General features: G+C 35.6%; 1 protein-coding gene across 3 annotated transcripts in view; it reads right to left on the bottom strand.

Annotated features, from left to right (window-relative positions):
* Slc17a5 (solute carrier family 17 member 5) overlaps positions 1-17,103 on the bottom strand; it is a 44,850-nt gene that overhangs the window by 11,330 nt on the left and 16,417 nt on the right. For all 3 annotated transcript variants that reach the window (XM_047559128.1, XM_047559130.1, XM_047559129.1), the window contains exons 5-8: positions 13,793-13,879; positions 12,634-12,752; positions 6,455-6,613; positions 2,200-2,332 (exon numbers count right to left, since the gene is read on the bottom strand). In XM_047559128.1, coding sequence (XP_047415084.1) covers positions 2,200-2,332; positions 6,455-6,613; positions 12,634-12,752; positions 13,793-13,879 — 498 coding nt within the window. The remainder of the gene's footprint in view (positions 1-2,199; positions 2,333-6,454; positions 6,614-12,633; positions 12,753-13,792; positions 13,880-17,103) is intronic.

Here is a 17,103-nt window from a genome sequence, read left to right as displayed (position 1 = left end):
AAGAAGAGAATGACTGAAAAATATGAGTGCAGAGAGAAGTCATAGCTGACAGAGTGTGATGATTTCAAATTCAAATAAAAGAAGATAAAAAATAAACTCTGTTGCATAAAGTTAGAAAAATCTCCATCTTGTTTTTAACAGGTAATAACAGTATGTATAGGTCATTACAAGCAAGTAAGCATAAAATACAAATAGTGGCTGTCAGTTTTTCTGTGTCTACAGCAGTGCTGTTTAATACCCTGTGATAATGGGAATGTCATATTTGTATATACTGCAATTGAGGAACTTATTTTGAAATTTCAATTAAATTTAAATAGCCCAATTAAACTGAAATGGTTAGTAGTTATTGTATTGTATGGAATGGAGGAGATCCATCCATAGAAAACTGAAAAAAAAAAAAAAAAAAAAAAAAAAGAGAAAATCAGATTAAATCCAAGGGATTTACATCATATGTAGATGTAGAGTCAAAGTAAGTAAGCTGTGGAACAGGACAGTATGTGTCAGTGGTTAGATGGCAGATGTTTGCAGAATTAATATGAATAGGGTCCTTTTAAAATGTAATTACTGAAGTATAGCCATTAATAACTTCCAGGGTCTGTAATTACTAGAGACCTTTAAAAAACTAAATAACTGTCTCAGATAGTTCTAAAATTTACCTTTCTGAAAAGAGTCTCAAACACATGACTACTTAAGGTTCCTTTGAGATCTTTGATTTAGAGTTCATGTGTTATAATGATATTAGTAAATATTTTTGAAATTGAAAGTGTATTTACTTAGAATAATATTTTCATTGCCAATTTATAGCTGAAACAAAGTGAATACAAAATTCTGGGGATGATGTTCAGCAACTTCTCTAACCATAAACTATGGTGGAGATAACAGAAATTATAAATCTTAATCCTCAAAATGTATGGTTCAAAGAAAACCACTGTGTACTAAATGTGCTAAATATGTCAGTGTGTTTTAATATGTGAACAAAATAAATGACTGATATTATCATTTTAATTTTGCCTTGCACTCTTTTGATATAATAAGAAGAAATATATATTTGGTCTCTGCCCCTGGTTCTTGGCACACAGCTCCTAAGAATTACTGGAGTGATAAGATTGTCTCTTGTTTGCTAATACGATGACTGGTGCTACTAGGACCAGTGCCCCTCACTTCTGTATGTGCGCTGGTGACCAGAAGGATCAGGGTTTGATTAGAAGATTGAGACTTTTAGCTCCATCCTCCAATCTTTGGGGAGGTGAAGGGGGTTGAACGTGAATTGTTCATCAGTGGCCAGTGATTTACTCAAATATGTCTGCATAATTAAACCTACATGAAAGTTCAAAAGGACAAGGCTTGGATGAGTTTTCAAACAGCAGAACATGTGAAGGTTCCTAGAGGACAGTGCTCCTTGAGAGGGCATGGAATCTCATTGGCCCTTCCCACAAACCTGACCCTCAGCATCTCTTCTATCTGGCCATTCAACCATAAGCTTTGTAATAGCCTTTTAAATGAGTAAACATAAATAGTGTTTTACTGAGTTCTGTGGGCTGCTCTAGGAAATTAATTGAACATAACAAGGGGGGCATGGGAACACCCATTTATTGCTGGTTACTCAAAAGTATAAGTTACAAGCTGGGAATGATGAACCATGTCTGTAATTCCAGCGGCTCAGGAGGCTGAGGCAAGAGGATCACAAGTATGAGGCCAGCCTCAGCAATTTAGTGAGGCCCTAAGCAACTTAGTGAAGACCCTGTCTTAAAATAAAAAATAAAAAGGACTGGGGATGTAGCATAATGGTAAAGTGCCCTGGGTTCAATTCCCAGTACGAAAAAAAAAAAACCACGCACACACACACAAAAAAAAAACCCACAAAAAAACAACCTGAGACTTGAGATTAGCATTTGAAGTGTGCGTGTGTGTGTGTGTGTGTGTGTGTGTGTGTGTGTGGAGTCTCGTGGGACTTGGCTCTCAACTTGTGGGACCTACAGTATACATACGTAGATAGTGTTAGAATTGAAATACAGGACACTCAGCTGGTATTCACTGCAGAACTGGCTGTGTGGGAAAAACCCTCACACACATATTGGTGATCAGAGGTAAAATGTTTTGGTGTGGAGTACTATGTGTGAGCATGGGAAAATACTTTGTTCTCCCACCTCCATCTCCAATAACTGTAACCCAAAACAGAACTTGATTCACTTCACTTACCGATAAGGGTAAAAATTCTGCGAACACATATAGTTGAAACGTTCCACTTTGCCCTTAAATTGTCAGCAGCTTGACCAGACAGGATCATACATAACCAACAGCCAAAATAAGGCAATGCAGATAAAAATCCATTCTGGAAGGAATAAGATGATACAGATTAATTATGGTGGAAGGAAAAAACAAAGCACATACACACACACACACACAAATACATGCACATCACAACCAACCTCCACCAATTGACAACCAAAGAAATAGGCAGCAATAGTCTGTTAATGTTGATATAGTTACAGTAAACACATTTGGCTTTTGGAAGGATTATGGGACTTTTTTCCAACGTAGTTCCCTAAGAGCCTGTTTCAGAGGGAAACAAGGCTCACCATAGTCCTGTCTGCTCAAGGCAATTATGGCTGTTACTCTGGAATACGGTTTGTGGAAGAAGATAAGTCTTCCTATTAGCCCGTTGATTCTCTCTACTGATCATTTTTTGCCTTCAATTTTTGCTTTTTTACTTTTTAATTTATTTGCTACTGGGGATTGAAACCAGGGGCACTTTACCACTGAACTACATCCCAACTCTTTTTATTGTTTTAGTTTCAGACAGGGTCTCACTAAGTTGCTTAGGGCCTCACTAAGATGCTGAGACTGGCCCTGAATTTGAATCTTCATGCCTCAGCCTCTCCAGTTGCTGGGATTACAGGTGTGTGCCATCACTCCTGGCAATTTTTAGTTATTTGTTTAAAAATATATATATTTTTACTATAAAATAAAATGCACACAAAGAAAACCACATGAATTACATGTAAAACTTAATGAATTATTCTAAGAACCACCTAGATAAAGAAATAGAACTTTGCCAGCCACCACAGAGGCCTTCCACAGTTCTGGCCCAATCATAACCATCTTCCTTTCCCTATAAGAAAGCATCATCCTGTTTACAGCATACAGTAATCACATACTCACAGTTATCTACAGATGTGCATTCCTAGACAACATAGTTTAGTTTTTTTATTCTGAGAAAGGGTCTTGCTAAGTTGCCAAGGCTGGACTCAAACTTGTGATTCTCCTGCCTCAACCTCCCAAGTTGCTAGTATTACAGGTATGTGCCACTATGCTCAGCTTGAACTGTTTTAGAGCTGAAAATGTATTTTATGTTCACACACACACATACAAGTTTTTTTTGTTTTTTTTTTTCCCAGAACCTGGGCTCTTGATAGTTTCTTTTCCCATGTGTTTTGCCTCCAGTTACCAAATACTGTCTATTCTACTTCATTTACAAAAAGCTTAATCTGCCGGGTGCCATGGTGCATGCCTGTAATCCCAGTGACTCAGGAGGCTGAGGCAGGAGAATCATGAGTTCAAGACCAGCCTCAACAATTCAGCAAGGCACTTAGCAACTTGGGGAGATGCTCTCTCTAAATAAAATACAAAAAAGGGTTGGGGATGTGGCCCCATGGTTAAGTGCCCCTGTGTTCAATCAACCCCCCCCCCCAAAAAAAAAAAAAAAAAAAAAAACCCAACCAGCTGAATCTTTCTGCTTCTCTCTCTGTTGTCTACCCTTCCTCTACCCATATGAGGCATTGCTCATCTATTGCCTGGACTATGGCTCTAGTCTCCTACTTTCTGCTTAGATATTTCTATTACTAATAACTTCAGCTTTTTCATTATCTTAGTTTCATGCTTCCCACTGTCTGATTACCTCATTTCCTCTAGTACCTAACCCTAATCCATTCATTCTGCCACATTTTTAGTGTCCTTCAACTCTTTTGGTGCCAGGGATTGACCCTTCCCACCCCACCTTTTTAAAAAAATTTGAGACAGGTTGCTTATAGTATTGTTGAATTTCTGAGGCTGGCTTGGAACCTGCGATCCTCCTGCCTCAGTCTCCTAAGCTGCTGGATTACAGGCATGTGCCACAGCACCTTGAGCACCTTGCTGTCCTTCAACTCTTCACTGCTCCCATTCCCCTCAACTATCGATTTTATGATTAATCATTATACACTACCTTACCTAGGCCCCTGGTGCCCTCATTCCTCTCCCACTTCATTATTTCCTTAGTAAAACCAACAGCCTAGTTAACCTGAACTCACTCTGTTCTGCACTTGCACTTGAACAGCTGAACTTGGCTACAAAAAATATAACCATGCTTACCTGTTTTTCTTCAGCTTCATGTTCATGAACCCAAGTAGGCCTCAATGAGGCCAGGCAGATTCCCCCCTCTCTGGTTCTTTCTCACCACCTCATCTAGATGACTTTTCACACAAGGTCTTTTGCCTGCCCATCCTTAACACTTCCTTCCTAGTGGTGAATATGAGTTTTAAACTTAAGCAAGTTTAAGAAACTGAGATTTAATTTTTTTCATCATGGTTTGTGGTCCTCCACATCCAGATGTTACATTTTCCTAGTTCTACTTCTGAGCTGAAGGAAATTTATTCAGCTACATATAAGGACATATAAAGATGCTCAACATCATTAGACTTGGGCTGGGGATATAGCTCAGTTGGTAGAGTGCTTGCCTCACATGCACAAGGCTGAATATTTCCTCTATAAATTTTATTCCATTTAGACTTCTATGTAGTGGGATCACATCTACTGTTATTTGTGGCAGAATCCTACACTTGAATAAACAACCGTAAAGAGGTAAATTTTCTGATTTTGGTCTTGTTCCCTAGTGGGATAGGAACAATAATTTTTCAGAGAGATTGAATTTTTTCATTTAAAGTTCTGATGTTAAAAACTCTCTCAGCAGGGCTGGGATGTGGCTCAGTGGTAAAGTGCTTGCCTAGCATGTGTGAGGTACTCGGTTCTATTCTCAGCACCATATAAAAAAATAAACAAATAAAATAAAGGTATTGTATCCATCTATAACTAATAAAAATATTTAAAAAAACTCCTTTAGCAACCAAAAACTACTAAAATATTCAACATTTACACATTCCATAGGTATCTTACAGTTAAGTTTTCTGTTCAAGGATATGATTCCTTATATTCATTTATTTAAAAAAACTGACTCAAAAATATTAATATGCAAAAGATATTAACTCACTGAATTTTAAGGAATAAGGAGAATTGGAAAAGACTAGGAAAAAAGAAAAGTGAATATAACAAATGAAACTAGACTTACAGGTAAAAGCAAGCTTATAATGAAAGGTAAAGAGCTTTAAAAATTTTAAACACCTTGTTTCTAAAAGCAAGCCTTATTTCAAATGTACATCATTTAATGAATATAATATATTGACTTTCAGGAAAAAATCTATTTAAAAATAGGCTTCCATACACTAGAATTGTTTCAAATTCTATTCACGTTTCTTTTAAATACACACATATACTTTTTTTTTTTTCCAGGGCTAGGATAAAACCCAGGGCTTCATGGATGCATGCTAGGTAAATGCTCCTCCACTGAGTCATAGCCCCAGGCAGGATCTATGTTTTTAATTTTCTTGGGTATAGACCTAGGAATAGAACTACTGGGTCATATGATAACTTTATGTTTAACTTTTTGAGAATGTACCAAACTAATTCTTTCACATCCTTCTCAACACTTTTATTTGTGTGTGTGTTCAATAATCATCCTATTAGGTATGAAGTGGTATCTCATTATGGATTTGATTTGCATTTCCCTAAAGACTCATGATTCTTCTTTTTTTTTTTGTGGTGCTGGGGATTGAACTGAGAGCCTCGTGCATGTGAGGCAAGCACTCTACCAACTGAGCTACATCCCCAGCCCAAGACTAATGAGTTGAGCATCTTTATATGTACTTACTGGTCACTTGTGTATCATTGGAGAGATGTCTGCTTAAATCTTAATGTCTATTTTAATGTCTATTTAAGAAATCAGGCTGGGCACAGGTAAAGACCCACTACCATTCTTTTTAGAAGTACTGATGTTGTTTAAATTTGTCATCTGATATCCTGGCGTATTACTAGGAACTAGTAAGATCTTTATAGGTAAAGGGATTCTAGACAAAATATACTGTAAATTAAGAGTTAACACAGGGCTGAGGTAAAGATTAGTGGCAGAGTGCGTGCTTAGCATGCGTGAGATCCTTGGTTCAATCCCCAACACCGAAAAAAAAAAGTTAACATAGAGAAGGAACAACAGTAGAGACAAAAAAGAGAAGTTCCTAAAATTTAGTGCAACAGAGTAAAAGGGAAGGCACAAATAACTTGAGTTTCATAATAGACAAAAATAAATTCTGCGTGTAATTATAAAATGTATATTTTATTTAAGAAGCAGATGATTATTTTTTCTTACCTCTTGAACATTGAACCTTAGGATCTCCTTCATATAAGTAGGCAATAATGTCAATAAAGTATAAAAAGTCCAATTGTAAGAAAAATGAGCAACTACAATAGCCCAAAGTGGTAGTGATTTTAAAATGGGTATCCATGGCACTGACTTCTGTGAAGAAAGCTGAAGAAAACAGACAAAACTAGGATAAGTTATAGCCATGTTAATGTTGAGACCTGTACCTTATGAGCTAAGACTCAATCTAGACCACATAGAGAATATCAGCCCTGATTAGTAAATTCCACATTCCACATTTAAAAATCAACTCCTTTGAAATATTAAATAGCAGGATACATGATAAATGTTCAATTGTTTCATTAAAAAAATATATATTTTAACACATACACACATATCTATATATAGATACACATGTATGTATATATATAGACATATAGATATATAGATATAAACTAGAAAGTCCAGGATTCAGATTAGAGGAAAAAAAGGCAATAAAATTGTAGAGTTATCATGTCAACCCTAAACACTCCTTATGAATGTCAAAATCACCTTCAGTATTAATTTCTCTATAAAATAGAGAATAGTTTCAAAATCACAGTCAAAAGTTCACATAAGGATAAAGAGGTCAGAAGATCCAGTTAGAATTCACATTTCATTATTCAATCTTATATTCAATTGAAATGATTCATAGGAGTTGTGCAAGCTGGGTATGGTGGCTCACATTGTTAGTACCAGCTACTTGAAAGGCTGAGGTGGGAAGATTGCTTGAGCCCACGAGTTCAAGACCAGCCTGGGCAACACAGTCTGACCCCATCTCAAAAAGAAAAATAAATTATGTAATAGAAGGGATTTGTATACAGCATACTTAGTAGTGGTCTTCAAAGCAGGGTATAAGCACCCCAGAGATATGTAAGATGATCCACTTGGGGTAAAGAAAGACTTATTAGAATTTACATTTACATTTAATTTTTTTTCTAAAAAAGAAATTAAACTCTATCAATATTTAATAAATAGGTTGGCCCCAGATATATTGGACAATCATGTATTCAGAGGGGTTAATAATGGCATCCTCACTTGTCTATTTGCCCTCAGTGTTTTATGACATATTTTGAGGTTTATACTGTAAGTAATATAAGTGGATTTATGATTTTTTTTAGCCAGTTTTAATTAAAACAAACTTCATATAATGGGCCATATCTTCAAACGATTCCTAAAGAGCAATAGTCATTAGAAGAGAATCAGTAATATAAGCATAATGAACATTAAGAAAGTATCAAAGCTGCCATTTTTCCTCATGAGTACTTTGTTACTACCTCACCAAGCAAAATAACAGGAGATCATCAAATACAGCATATTCAAACACATTGCCCTCAATACACAGCACTGTTAATTAATTAATACTAAGTTTTAAAGTGATAGCAAAAAGACTATTCCTATTAAAAATTTAAAAAATGTATACAGAGTTTTTACTTCATCTTATTCACCCATTAAAGGTCTATTTTTGAGCCAGTGATGTAGCTGACAGAGTGCTTGCCTAGCATGTTTGAGGCCCTGGGTTTAATCCCCAGTACCACACACACAAAAGTCTATTTTTGCATATACTTTATGATGTATGTAAGTACAATATTATATTTGGGTAATTTCTGAGTAAATATAAATACATTCAGATTGTGAGCCCCCTACCTGTTTATGGATGGGTTGCATGATCAAGAAAGCTTGGATATCACTAGTCTGGGGTATTGGATTTTTATATTTTCTATACACTGAGGTTCTGTGGTTCTTTGCTCAAAAACAAGAACATTTTTTTTCTGTCTCCATGGTTCACTGTTATTTCAAAAAGAGGAAGAATCAGTATTAACCTTCTTGTGGCCTTTTTCATATGGACTTTTTATTTGATATCTTAGTAGATGTGTTCTTTTGTTTCCCAGTCTGAAACAGAGATATAAGGGGTATGCCAGGTACAGTGGCATATTCCTGTAATCCCAGTGACTTGGAAAACTGAGGCAGGAGGATTGAGAGTTGGAGACCAGCCTGAGCAAGTTAGCGAGACCCCGTCTCAAAATAAAAAATAAAAAATAGAAAAGATGGGGATGTGGCTCAGTGGTTACGCACCCCTTGGTTCAATCCCTGGTATATCAAAAAAAAAAAAAGGAAAGGGGGAAGGAAAGACAGGATAACATAAAGAACGAAACAAATATAAATTAATACATAAGTGAAAGGAAGTCTAATAGAGCAGAGGAAGGAGAAAAGGAAAGGGGAGGGAGGACAACAGGAAAAAGGGAGGGATCATGAACTGAAATAGATTTCCATGCATGTATGAGTTTTTGGGGATGAACTCAACTACTATGTAACTGTAAAGCTCTAATAAAAAAAAAGAACTACATATGCTGTCATAATTGTATAATCTACTTATTATAAGAATGAAATCATCTTTCCCTATAAGTTTTGACTTATCTAGATAACTGAGAAAACATTCTTTCCCACATGCTAGGCAAATGCTCTACCACTCAGCTATATTTCAGCTCTGAGAAAGCATTCTAACTTGAACTCATGCTGGTCCCACTCAGCTCTGCCCTCCACAGAACTGTTAGCATAAAGCAGACCTGATTCTGTCATTTCCAGTTTACAAATTCTTCACGGCATCCAGGTGACTAAAATATAAAATCCAAACTCCTTAGTGAGAAGGACATAGGGGGCTTTCTATGATCTGACTTTCGCCTGCCTCCTAGATCTTCTCTGTGTATGTGTGTTTGTGAACCCATGGCCTGGCACATGTGGTCAAGCACTCTGTCACTGAGCTGCATCCCCAGCCCCCTTCTTGCTTCCTTTTAAATTTTTGAGACAGGGTCTTGCTAAGTTGCCAAGGCGTCTGGAACTTGTGATCCTTCTGCCTCAGGTTGCCAAGTAGCTGGGATTACAGGTGTGTGCCACTCACCACTCCCAGCTCCTGCTGCTTTCTGTACATGTCAGAAACACCTAACTTCTATATACCTTTGCTCATATCATATCCTTGGCCTGGAGTGTTGCACTTCTCTCACTTCTTTAATTTCTCTACTTAACTACAACTTCTCTTTCTCTCTTTCAAGGCTTCATTCAGATACAGCTTTCATTAGTGAAAAAAAAAATGCAGTTCCTGTCAGCTAGGTTGTGTGGTTTTAAAAGCTAGGCCATGGTGTTTTCCTTCTGAATTTAATAAAAGTTGCTATACAAACGTGACAAAATGAGACAAAAATAGGACTATTCCATAATCACGTCTGAGCATGAACAAAAATAAGAAAGCCAGAAACTACAAAATAGCAAACACCTTCTCCCAGTGAGTGACTGCTGTGTCTTTACCAATTATACTTTAACTCTACCTTGTAGATAGAAATTAAGATAATCAAAAAATTGCATTGTTTTTTGAAAGCACCAAGTCAAGAGCAAAACACTGGTTCTTTAAACTCTCCCCTAAGTTACCTAATATAAGTCTAAACTATAACAAACTCTTTACAACTCTGTCAGTGAGGTGCTCTATGGTTCCTCATGTTGGTTTTCTCCTTCACTGCAACCAACTAAGAAACCCAACTCAGCTCAATTACAAGTGTGTTCCTGATAGTTTTGGCTAGAAGGCATTGACACCAGAAAGCTTTTCCTGTCTGTCCCAGGCTAGCTGAGGACCCTGCCTTCTCTGTTCCAAAGACCTTCTGTGTACCTTAGAGCTCTGCATTAGCCAGGCTACATCATACCAAAATTCTGTTCCTCCATGCCAGTCTTTTTCTGGAGACCACAAATCTCACAGGAATGTCTTCTTTTCCCCCCTGCTCTTTATTCATCTTAAAGTCCTCAGTACCTGACAAAGAACCTAGGACATAATAAGTCCAAAAAAATAAATAAATAAAGATTGCTGGGCAGGGTGGTGCATGCCTCTAATTTCAGGGACTGGGGATGTAGTTCAATGGTAGAGTGCCCCTAGGTTCAATCCCCAGTACCACAAAGAAAAAAAAAAAAAAAAAAAAAGAGAGAGAGGGAGAGAAAGAGAGAAAGAGAGAGAGAGAAATATGAAGTACAATTTGTTCTTGGATTAACTGGATCCAAGATTTAAAGGTGGCGCTTCATGTAACACATTATGATTATTATTATTTTTTGAGAGAAGGTCTTGCTATGTTGCCCAGGCTGGTCTCAAACTCCTGGGCTGAAGTAATCTTGTCTCAGTCTCTGTGTGCTGAGACTACAGGCACATTCTTGCCTCTTTATTTTATAAAGTTTTCAACTGCACTATCTGCTTTAAGAATGCAAACTAGGGCTCCATGAAACAATCCTCCTAACTCCTCTTGTCTATGAATTCTATTTTCTGAAGCATATCAAAAAACAATTTAGATTTGGTTATTAGACAGATTGAGACATATATCAAGGTAGAAAGCTTTTAAAAATATTAATAAACTAAGAAGTTTCACAAATTCATAAAAATAATTATATCCAGGCACAGATCCCCACGCCTGTAATCCCAGCTGCCTGGGAGGCTGAGGCAGGAGGACAGTAAGTTTGAAGCCAGCTGGGGCAACTTAGTGAGACACTATCTCAAAATAAAATATCAAAGGGCTGGTGATGTGGCTCAGGGGTAGAGTACCCCTGGGTTCAATCCCCAGTACTGTTAAAAAAAAAAAAAGAATTAAAAAATATATAAAACTGAAGTAGAGGGAATAAGCAATAAACTATTAATTCTGAAAAAATGTGATAAAACATTTTTACATTGACCTGCTTATAATGCATTAAATTCTTTTTATCTGTTCCATAAGGGGAAAAAGTTGGTGATTCATTCGATTAACAACTCAGAGGGCAATAAACTCCCAAAGAAATTCTCCTTATTATGTTGCTGATTTCTTCTAGGTATTTGCCAATCTTTGACAAAGACCACCAGGTTTTTAAGTTTTAAAACTCAAAAAGAGATGTGAATGAATACATTTTTAATTACTACCTTGTTATATTACATAAAAAATTTAAAAATGTTTATCATAATGGACAAGAAAAGTTTTATATGAAATATTTACTATTCTTTAATAAAACAACTTTGAAGGCAGTAAGAATGCTAAAATAGACTATATATTTATAATCTTTCTTAATATTCATATGTTCCTTTTATTCCACCTAAAAGACAAACATTTTGTTTCTATGGCTTGAGAATTTACTATATTGAATTATGACAGACTTATGTCTGACATGCTTTCATGTTCCACTAAGTGATACAAATCTTTTTTTTTTTTTTTTTTTTTGTGGTACTGCGGATTGAACCCAGGGCCTTGTGCATGCTAGGCAAGCACTCTACCAACTGAGCTATATTTCTAGCCCCCAAATCAAGTTTTAATAATTTTTTTCTAAAGATAATTTACTCTAGAAGAACAAGTACACATCATAGTATATCATAATAAATGCATTATTCTCCTTATTAAATCATTTATTTAAAACACAGATATAGGGCTTAGGCATGTGGGTCAGTGGTAGAGTGATTGCCTAGCATGCATGATGCCCTGGGTTATCTTGATACTCAGCACCAAAGGAAGCTGGTTTTCTAACAATCAATGACTACAATGTACTAGGAGATTCTTTTAATAAATAATGCACTTTATTTTGTTCTAATTAAGAATAGAAAAACAAACTTAAGACTCACTTGATAATCATTACTTTAAAAGGTTTAAAATGAATATTTTATTATTTTATTTTTGGTATTGGGGATTAAACCCAGGGCCTCATCCATGTTATACAAGTGCTCTACAACTGAGCCACACCCCTAAAATAACTTTAAAAAGTAATTTTTTCATGGTTTTAATCTAGAAAGAATTGGAATTTTTTTTAGACAATTTATTATTTTTGTGGTACTGGGGATTGAATTCAGGGACACTGTACCACCAAGCCACACCCCTAGCCCACCTTTACTTTTTGAGGTCAGGTCCCACTAAGTTGCTGAGGCTGTACTTGAATCTGTATCCTCCTGCCTCAGCTTCCTGAGTCACTGAGATTACAGGCAGGCACCACCATGCCCAGCTCAAACAACGTTTTGTAAATATATATTTCATTTGCTATATATTTCATTTGCCCAGTCTGTTTTGCTTAAGGCATGCACAATAGAAATATCTATTTTAAACAATTGGTATCTTATTTTTGACAGAAAAATGTTTAAAATTATTTTTAACATTTGTCAAAGTCCATACCTGATTTTTTAAGGATGAAAGAATGTATTCCTTTTCATTATGGGAGATTGTCTTGTGAGTTGCTGGTGTATCACTAACTAGCCACATCCATAAAATAAACCAGAATATTCCAACTATACCTTAAAATAGAAAAATAAAAGTTAAATAAAATTAGAATGAACCAACAGCAATTTCCATGTCTTAAAAATTATGTAACCATAAATTCAATGTAAAATTAAGTTTCAATTCTTTAATGGAATAATTATTATAACTGTATTATTTCCTACATATTTTGAAGGAAACAACTTTTAAATACATGATTCTGCATATCAGTGTCCATCAGACAAATCTTCTGGAAAATAAATTTCCATAATCTATATATTTCTGTAGGTGTCTGTTTTGTTTATTTGATTTTTTTGTTTTGATGTACATATACCTTCTGCATGAAATGTCTATGTGCAAATGTACTCATAAAAAATTTGTGTTATCCTGACAATGAATTTGAGAAAACCTATCTTGGGACTAAATAAAAATAAAAATAAAAATAAAAATATTAAAATTACCAAGTGAGAGCATCTTAATTTGCTTAAGAAGAAATATTTTAAAAACACACATTTTTATAATAACCAAGAGAGTAACTTTTGAAAGTGTGACATTTAAATCCAGGATTCCAAAACTAACATCAGGTCATAACTCAGAACTTTTTAACCACATAAACATGAAAAACAGACTACCAGTGTTTTAGAATTTTGTAGTTTAGAAGATGATTATTTCAGTGAGTCAGAATATATATTTTTAATAAACTACAATTACATTTTTAAAAGTATTTTTTTAGTTGTTGATAGACCTTTATTTTATTTATTTATTTATTTATTTATATGCAGTGCTGAGGATTGAACCCAGGGCCTCACACGTCAGACAAGCACTCTACCATTGAGTCACAACCCCAGCCCCTACAATTACATTTTTAATTTTTTTTTTTTTCGGTTCTGGGGACTGAACATAGGGCCTCATGCATGCTAGGCAAGTGCTCTAACACTGAGCTGCTAACCCACCACCCTGTCTTTATTTTTTGTTTTGAAACAAAGTATTGACTACTCGTTAAAGCTATCCTTGAACTTGTAATCCTCCTGCCTCAGCCTCCTGAGTAGCCTCCTGGCAGATTAAATTTTAAACTTACCAAAAAGGTAGAAAACATAAGTCCAATTCATATAGTAGCAGATTATTCCACAAAGAGGAAGTGAAATTACTGTCCCAAGCTGTGCTCCTAGAAAATATATAAGACTTCATAAATTTCGGAGAGAGATGAACACAGCAGGGACAGAGCTACTGCTAAAAGGGGATGGGGAATAGATAATAAAGAACAGAAAGAATGACTAAAATCTGAAGGAACTGAATCAGTCACACATAAATATAAATAATCTACTTTTCTTAAGGGATCCCTTTCTAGAAAACCTATAATATGTAAACATATACATTAATATGTAGTTATATGAGTTGAAACTATGTAGTTATTGATGAATTAGAAGCCAGCAACCAACAGAAGATTCATCACAATATGACAAAGTAAATGCCCCATGCTTTAGAAATCCAGGTGTCTGGGTGCCAGTTCAAAGACGGTTTCCAAGGCAAAAAAAAAATATATATATATATATATTTATATATAGCCTACTGCACCATACTTGTTGAAATAAGAATAACACATTATAAACAATTTTTTCAGATGAATAAATTATAAAATATATTTTAACCATTAAATGTGGACATGTTAGTAAATGCAATAAAAGCTAAAATGATGAATCAGATATTATTTCTAGTCCCAAACATCAGTCTTAGGTAATATATGTAAATATATTACATGTTAGGAAGTGTTAAGTTTCACAGAGCAATGTGGAGTTCAAACATGGCAGATGTTATTCCCAAGCTCCAGAGGTGAAGTGAAGTTGTGTGTAGCAGGCAACTAGACTTTGAAAAGCTGGTTAAGACTGATCCCATAGAAACATGATAAGAAAGAAGATATATGCTAATGTTAAAGGAACAGAAAAGGAGTGGGAGTAGGTGGAAAAGAGAGTAGGTTTGGGAACATTACTTAGAAAAATAAGTTGAAGGCTTACTGAGTACCTAACTCCATCACAGATACTATGTGCCAGGGCCTAGGCTGGCTGTAATGAAGTGATAGAAATTGTAAAAAAGTTTTCATACCCTAGGTCTTCAGATTTTATTCATTAGGTAAAGGGGAAATATAGTACCTATCATTGAATTTGTCACCATATTTCTCACATCCATCTCCTTATGAGAACAATCTTTTAAGAACGATCTTAAAAAGTAAACTGGATCTTGTCTTTCACTTGATTAAAAACCTCTAATGTCTCTCCACTCTATATTTGGGGGAAATCTACATTCCTTCCTGCATCCTCTAAGGTCTGATATGATCTGGTTCTTGTCTATTTCTCTAACCTCATTTTCTACCATTATCCTCTTTATTCATTATGTTCTAGCCACCCACAGTGGTTTTTCACTTCTTTGATCTCGTTATTTTCTACCTGAGAGCCCTTGTACATGCTGTTTTGATTGGTTGGCATGCTCTTCTCTCTGTTCTTTGCATGACTGGTTTTTTCATATCCTTCAGATTTTGGCTTAAAAGTTATCACAGACAGGCCTTTCTACTACATATTTAAAATTAGTCAGGTGGAAAATTTTCCATTTAGTCAATAGAAGAAAGGCTAGAAGTTCTTATGTAATCTGATAGAATTAAAATTCACATATTTAAAGCTCATGTTATCTCAACTGTAGCTCAAAATTGTAAAAGTAAGTGCATGGGAAAAAGATGTATGAAAAGAGTTGAGAGTCATGATATGTTCATTACACAATCAAATTAGAAATGACAATTAAAGAACGAAAGTGTTCAATTTTCCAGCTCATGGCCTTTTCTTTTTTAAATACATAGTATTTTCTATACCAACTTTTTTTATTAAAATTTTTTTTTATTTTTACAGACACATTTTGATTCATTGTATACAAATGGGGTACAACACTTCATTTCTATGGTTGTCCACAATGTATATTCACACCATTCGTGTAATCACACTTATATATAGGGTAATATTGTTTGTTTCATTCTACTATTTTTCCATCCCCACCCCCTCCCATCCCTTTTTCCTCTACACCATCTAAAGTTCCTTTATTCTTCTCTTCCCCCCGCCGCCTTGTTATATATTGTCATGCACTTATCAGAGGAAACATTTGGCCTTTGGTTTTTTGGGCTTGGCCTATTTCACGTAGCATGATATTTTCCAACTTCATCCAATTACCAGCAAATGCCATAATTTTATTCTTATGTATGGTTGAGTACTATTCCATTGTGTATATACACCACAGTTTCTTTTTTTTTAAATTTTTTATTTAGGTGTTGATAGACCTTTATTTTTTTCATTTATTTATATGTGGTGCTGAGAATCGAACCCAGTGTCTCACATATGCCAGGCAAGCACTCTGCCACTGAGCCACAACTCCAGCCCACCACAGTTTCTTTATCCATTCATCAATCTAAGGGCATCTAGGTTGGTTCCACAATCTAGCTTTGTGAATTGAGCTGCTATGAACATTGATGTGGTTGTGTCTCTGTAATATGCTGATTTTAAGTCCTTTGGGTATAAACCGAGGAGTGGGATAAGCTAGGTCAAATGGTGGGTCCATTCCAAGTTTTCTGAGGAATCTTCATACTGCTTTCCAGAGTAGCTGTACCAATTTGCAACTCCACCAGCAATGTATGAGTGTGCCTTTTTCCCCACATCCACGTGAATACTTATTATTGCTTGTATTCTTGATAATAGCCATTCTGATTGGAGTTAGATGAAATCTTAGGGTGGTTTTAATTTGCATTTCTCTAATTACTAGGGATGATGAGCACTTTTTCATATACTTGTTGATCACCTGTATATCTTCTTCTGTGAAGTGTCTGCCCAGTTCCTTAGCCCATTTATTGATTGGGTTCTTTGTATTTTGGGTGTAAAGTTTTTTAAGTTCTTTATAAACTTTGGAGAATATCTCATCTGTCACACTCTGAAGTGTGTGTGGAAAAGATTTTCTCCCACTCTATAGGCTCTCTTTTCATATTATTAATTGTTTCCTGTGCTGAGAAAAATCTTTTTAGTTTGAATCTATTCCATTTATTGATTCTTGGTTTTATTTCTTGCGCTATGGGGGTCTTGTTAAGGAAGTCTGCTCCTAAGCCAATGTGACGGAGATTTGGGCCTACTTTTTCTTCTGTTTGGGTCTCAGGTCTAATTCCTAGATCCTTGATCCATTTTGAGTTGAGCTTTGTACAGGGTGAGAGAGAGGGAGTTAATTTCATTTTACTGCATATGGATTTCCAGGTTTCCCAGCACCATTTGTTGAACAGGCCATCTTTTCTCCATTTTAAGTTTTTGGCACCCTTGTCTAGTATGAGGTTACTGTACTTATGTGGGTATGTCTCTGTGTCTTCTATCC

This window comes from Sciurus carolinensis, chromosome 7, assembly GCF_902686445.1.
Source record: "Sciurus carolinensis chromosome 7, mSciCar1.2, whole genome shotgun sequence".
Lineage (NCBI taxonomy): Eukaryota > Metazoa > Chordata > Mammalia > Rodentia > Sciuridae > Sciurus > Sciurus carolinensis.
Note: the sequence above shows the minus strand (reverse complement) of the source record. Positions and strands in the feature narration are given on the sequence as shown.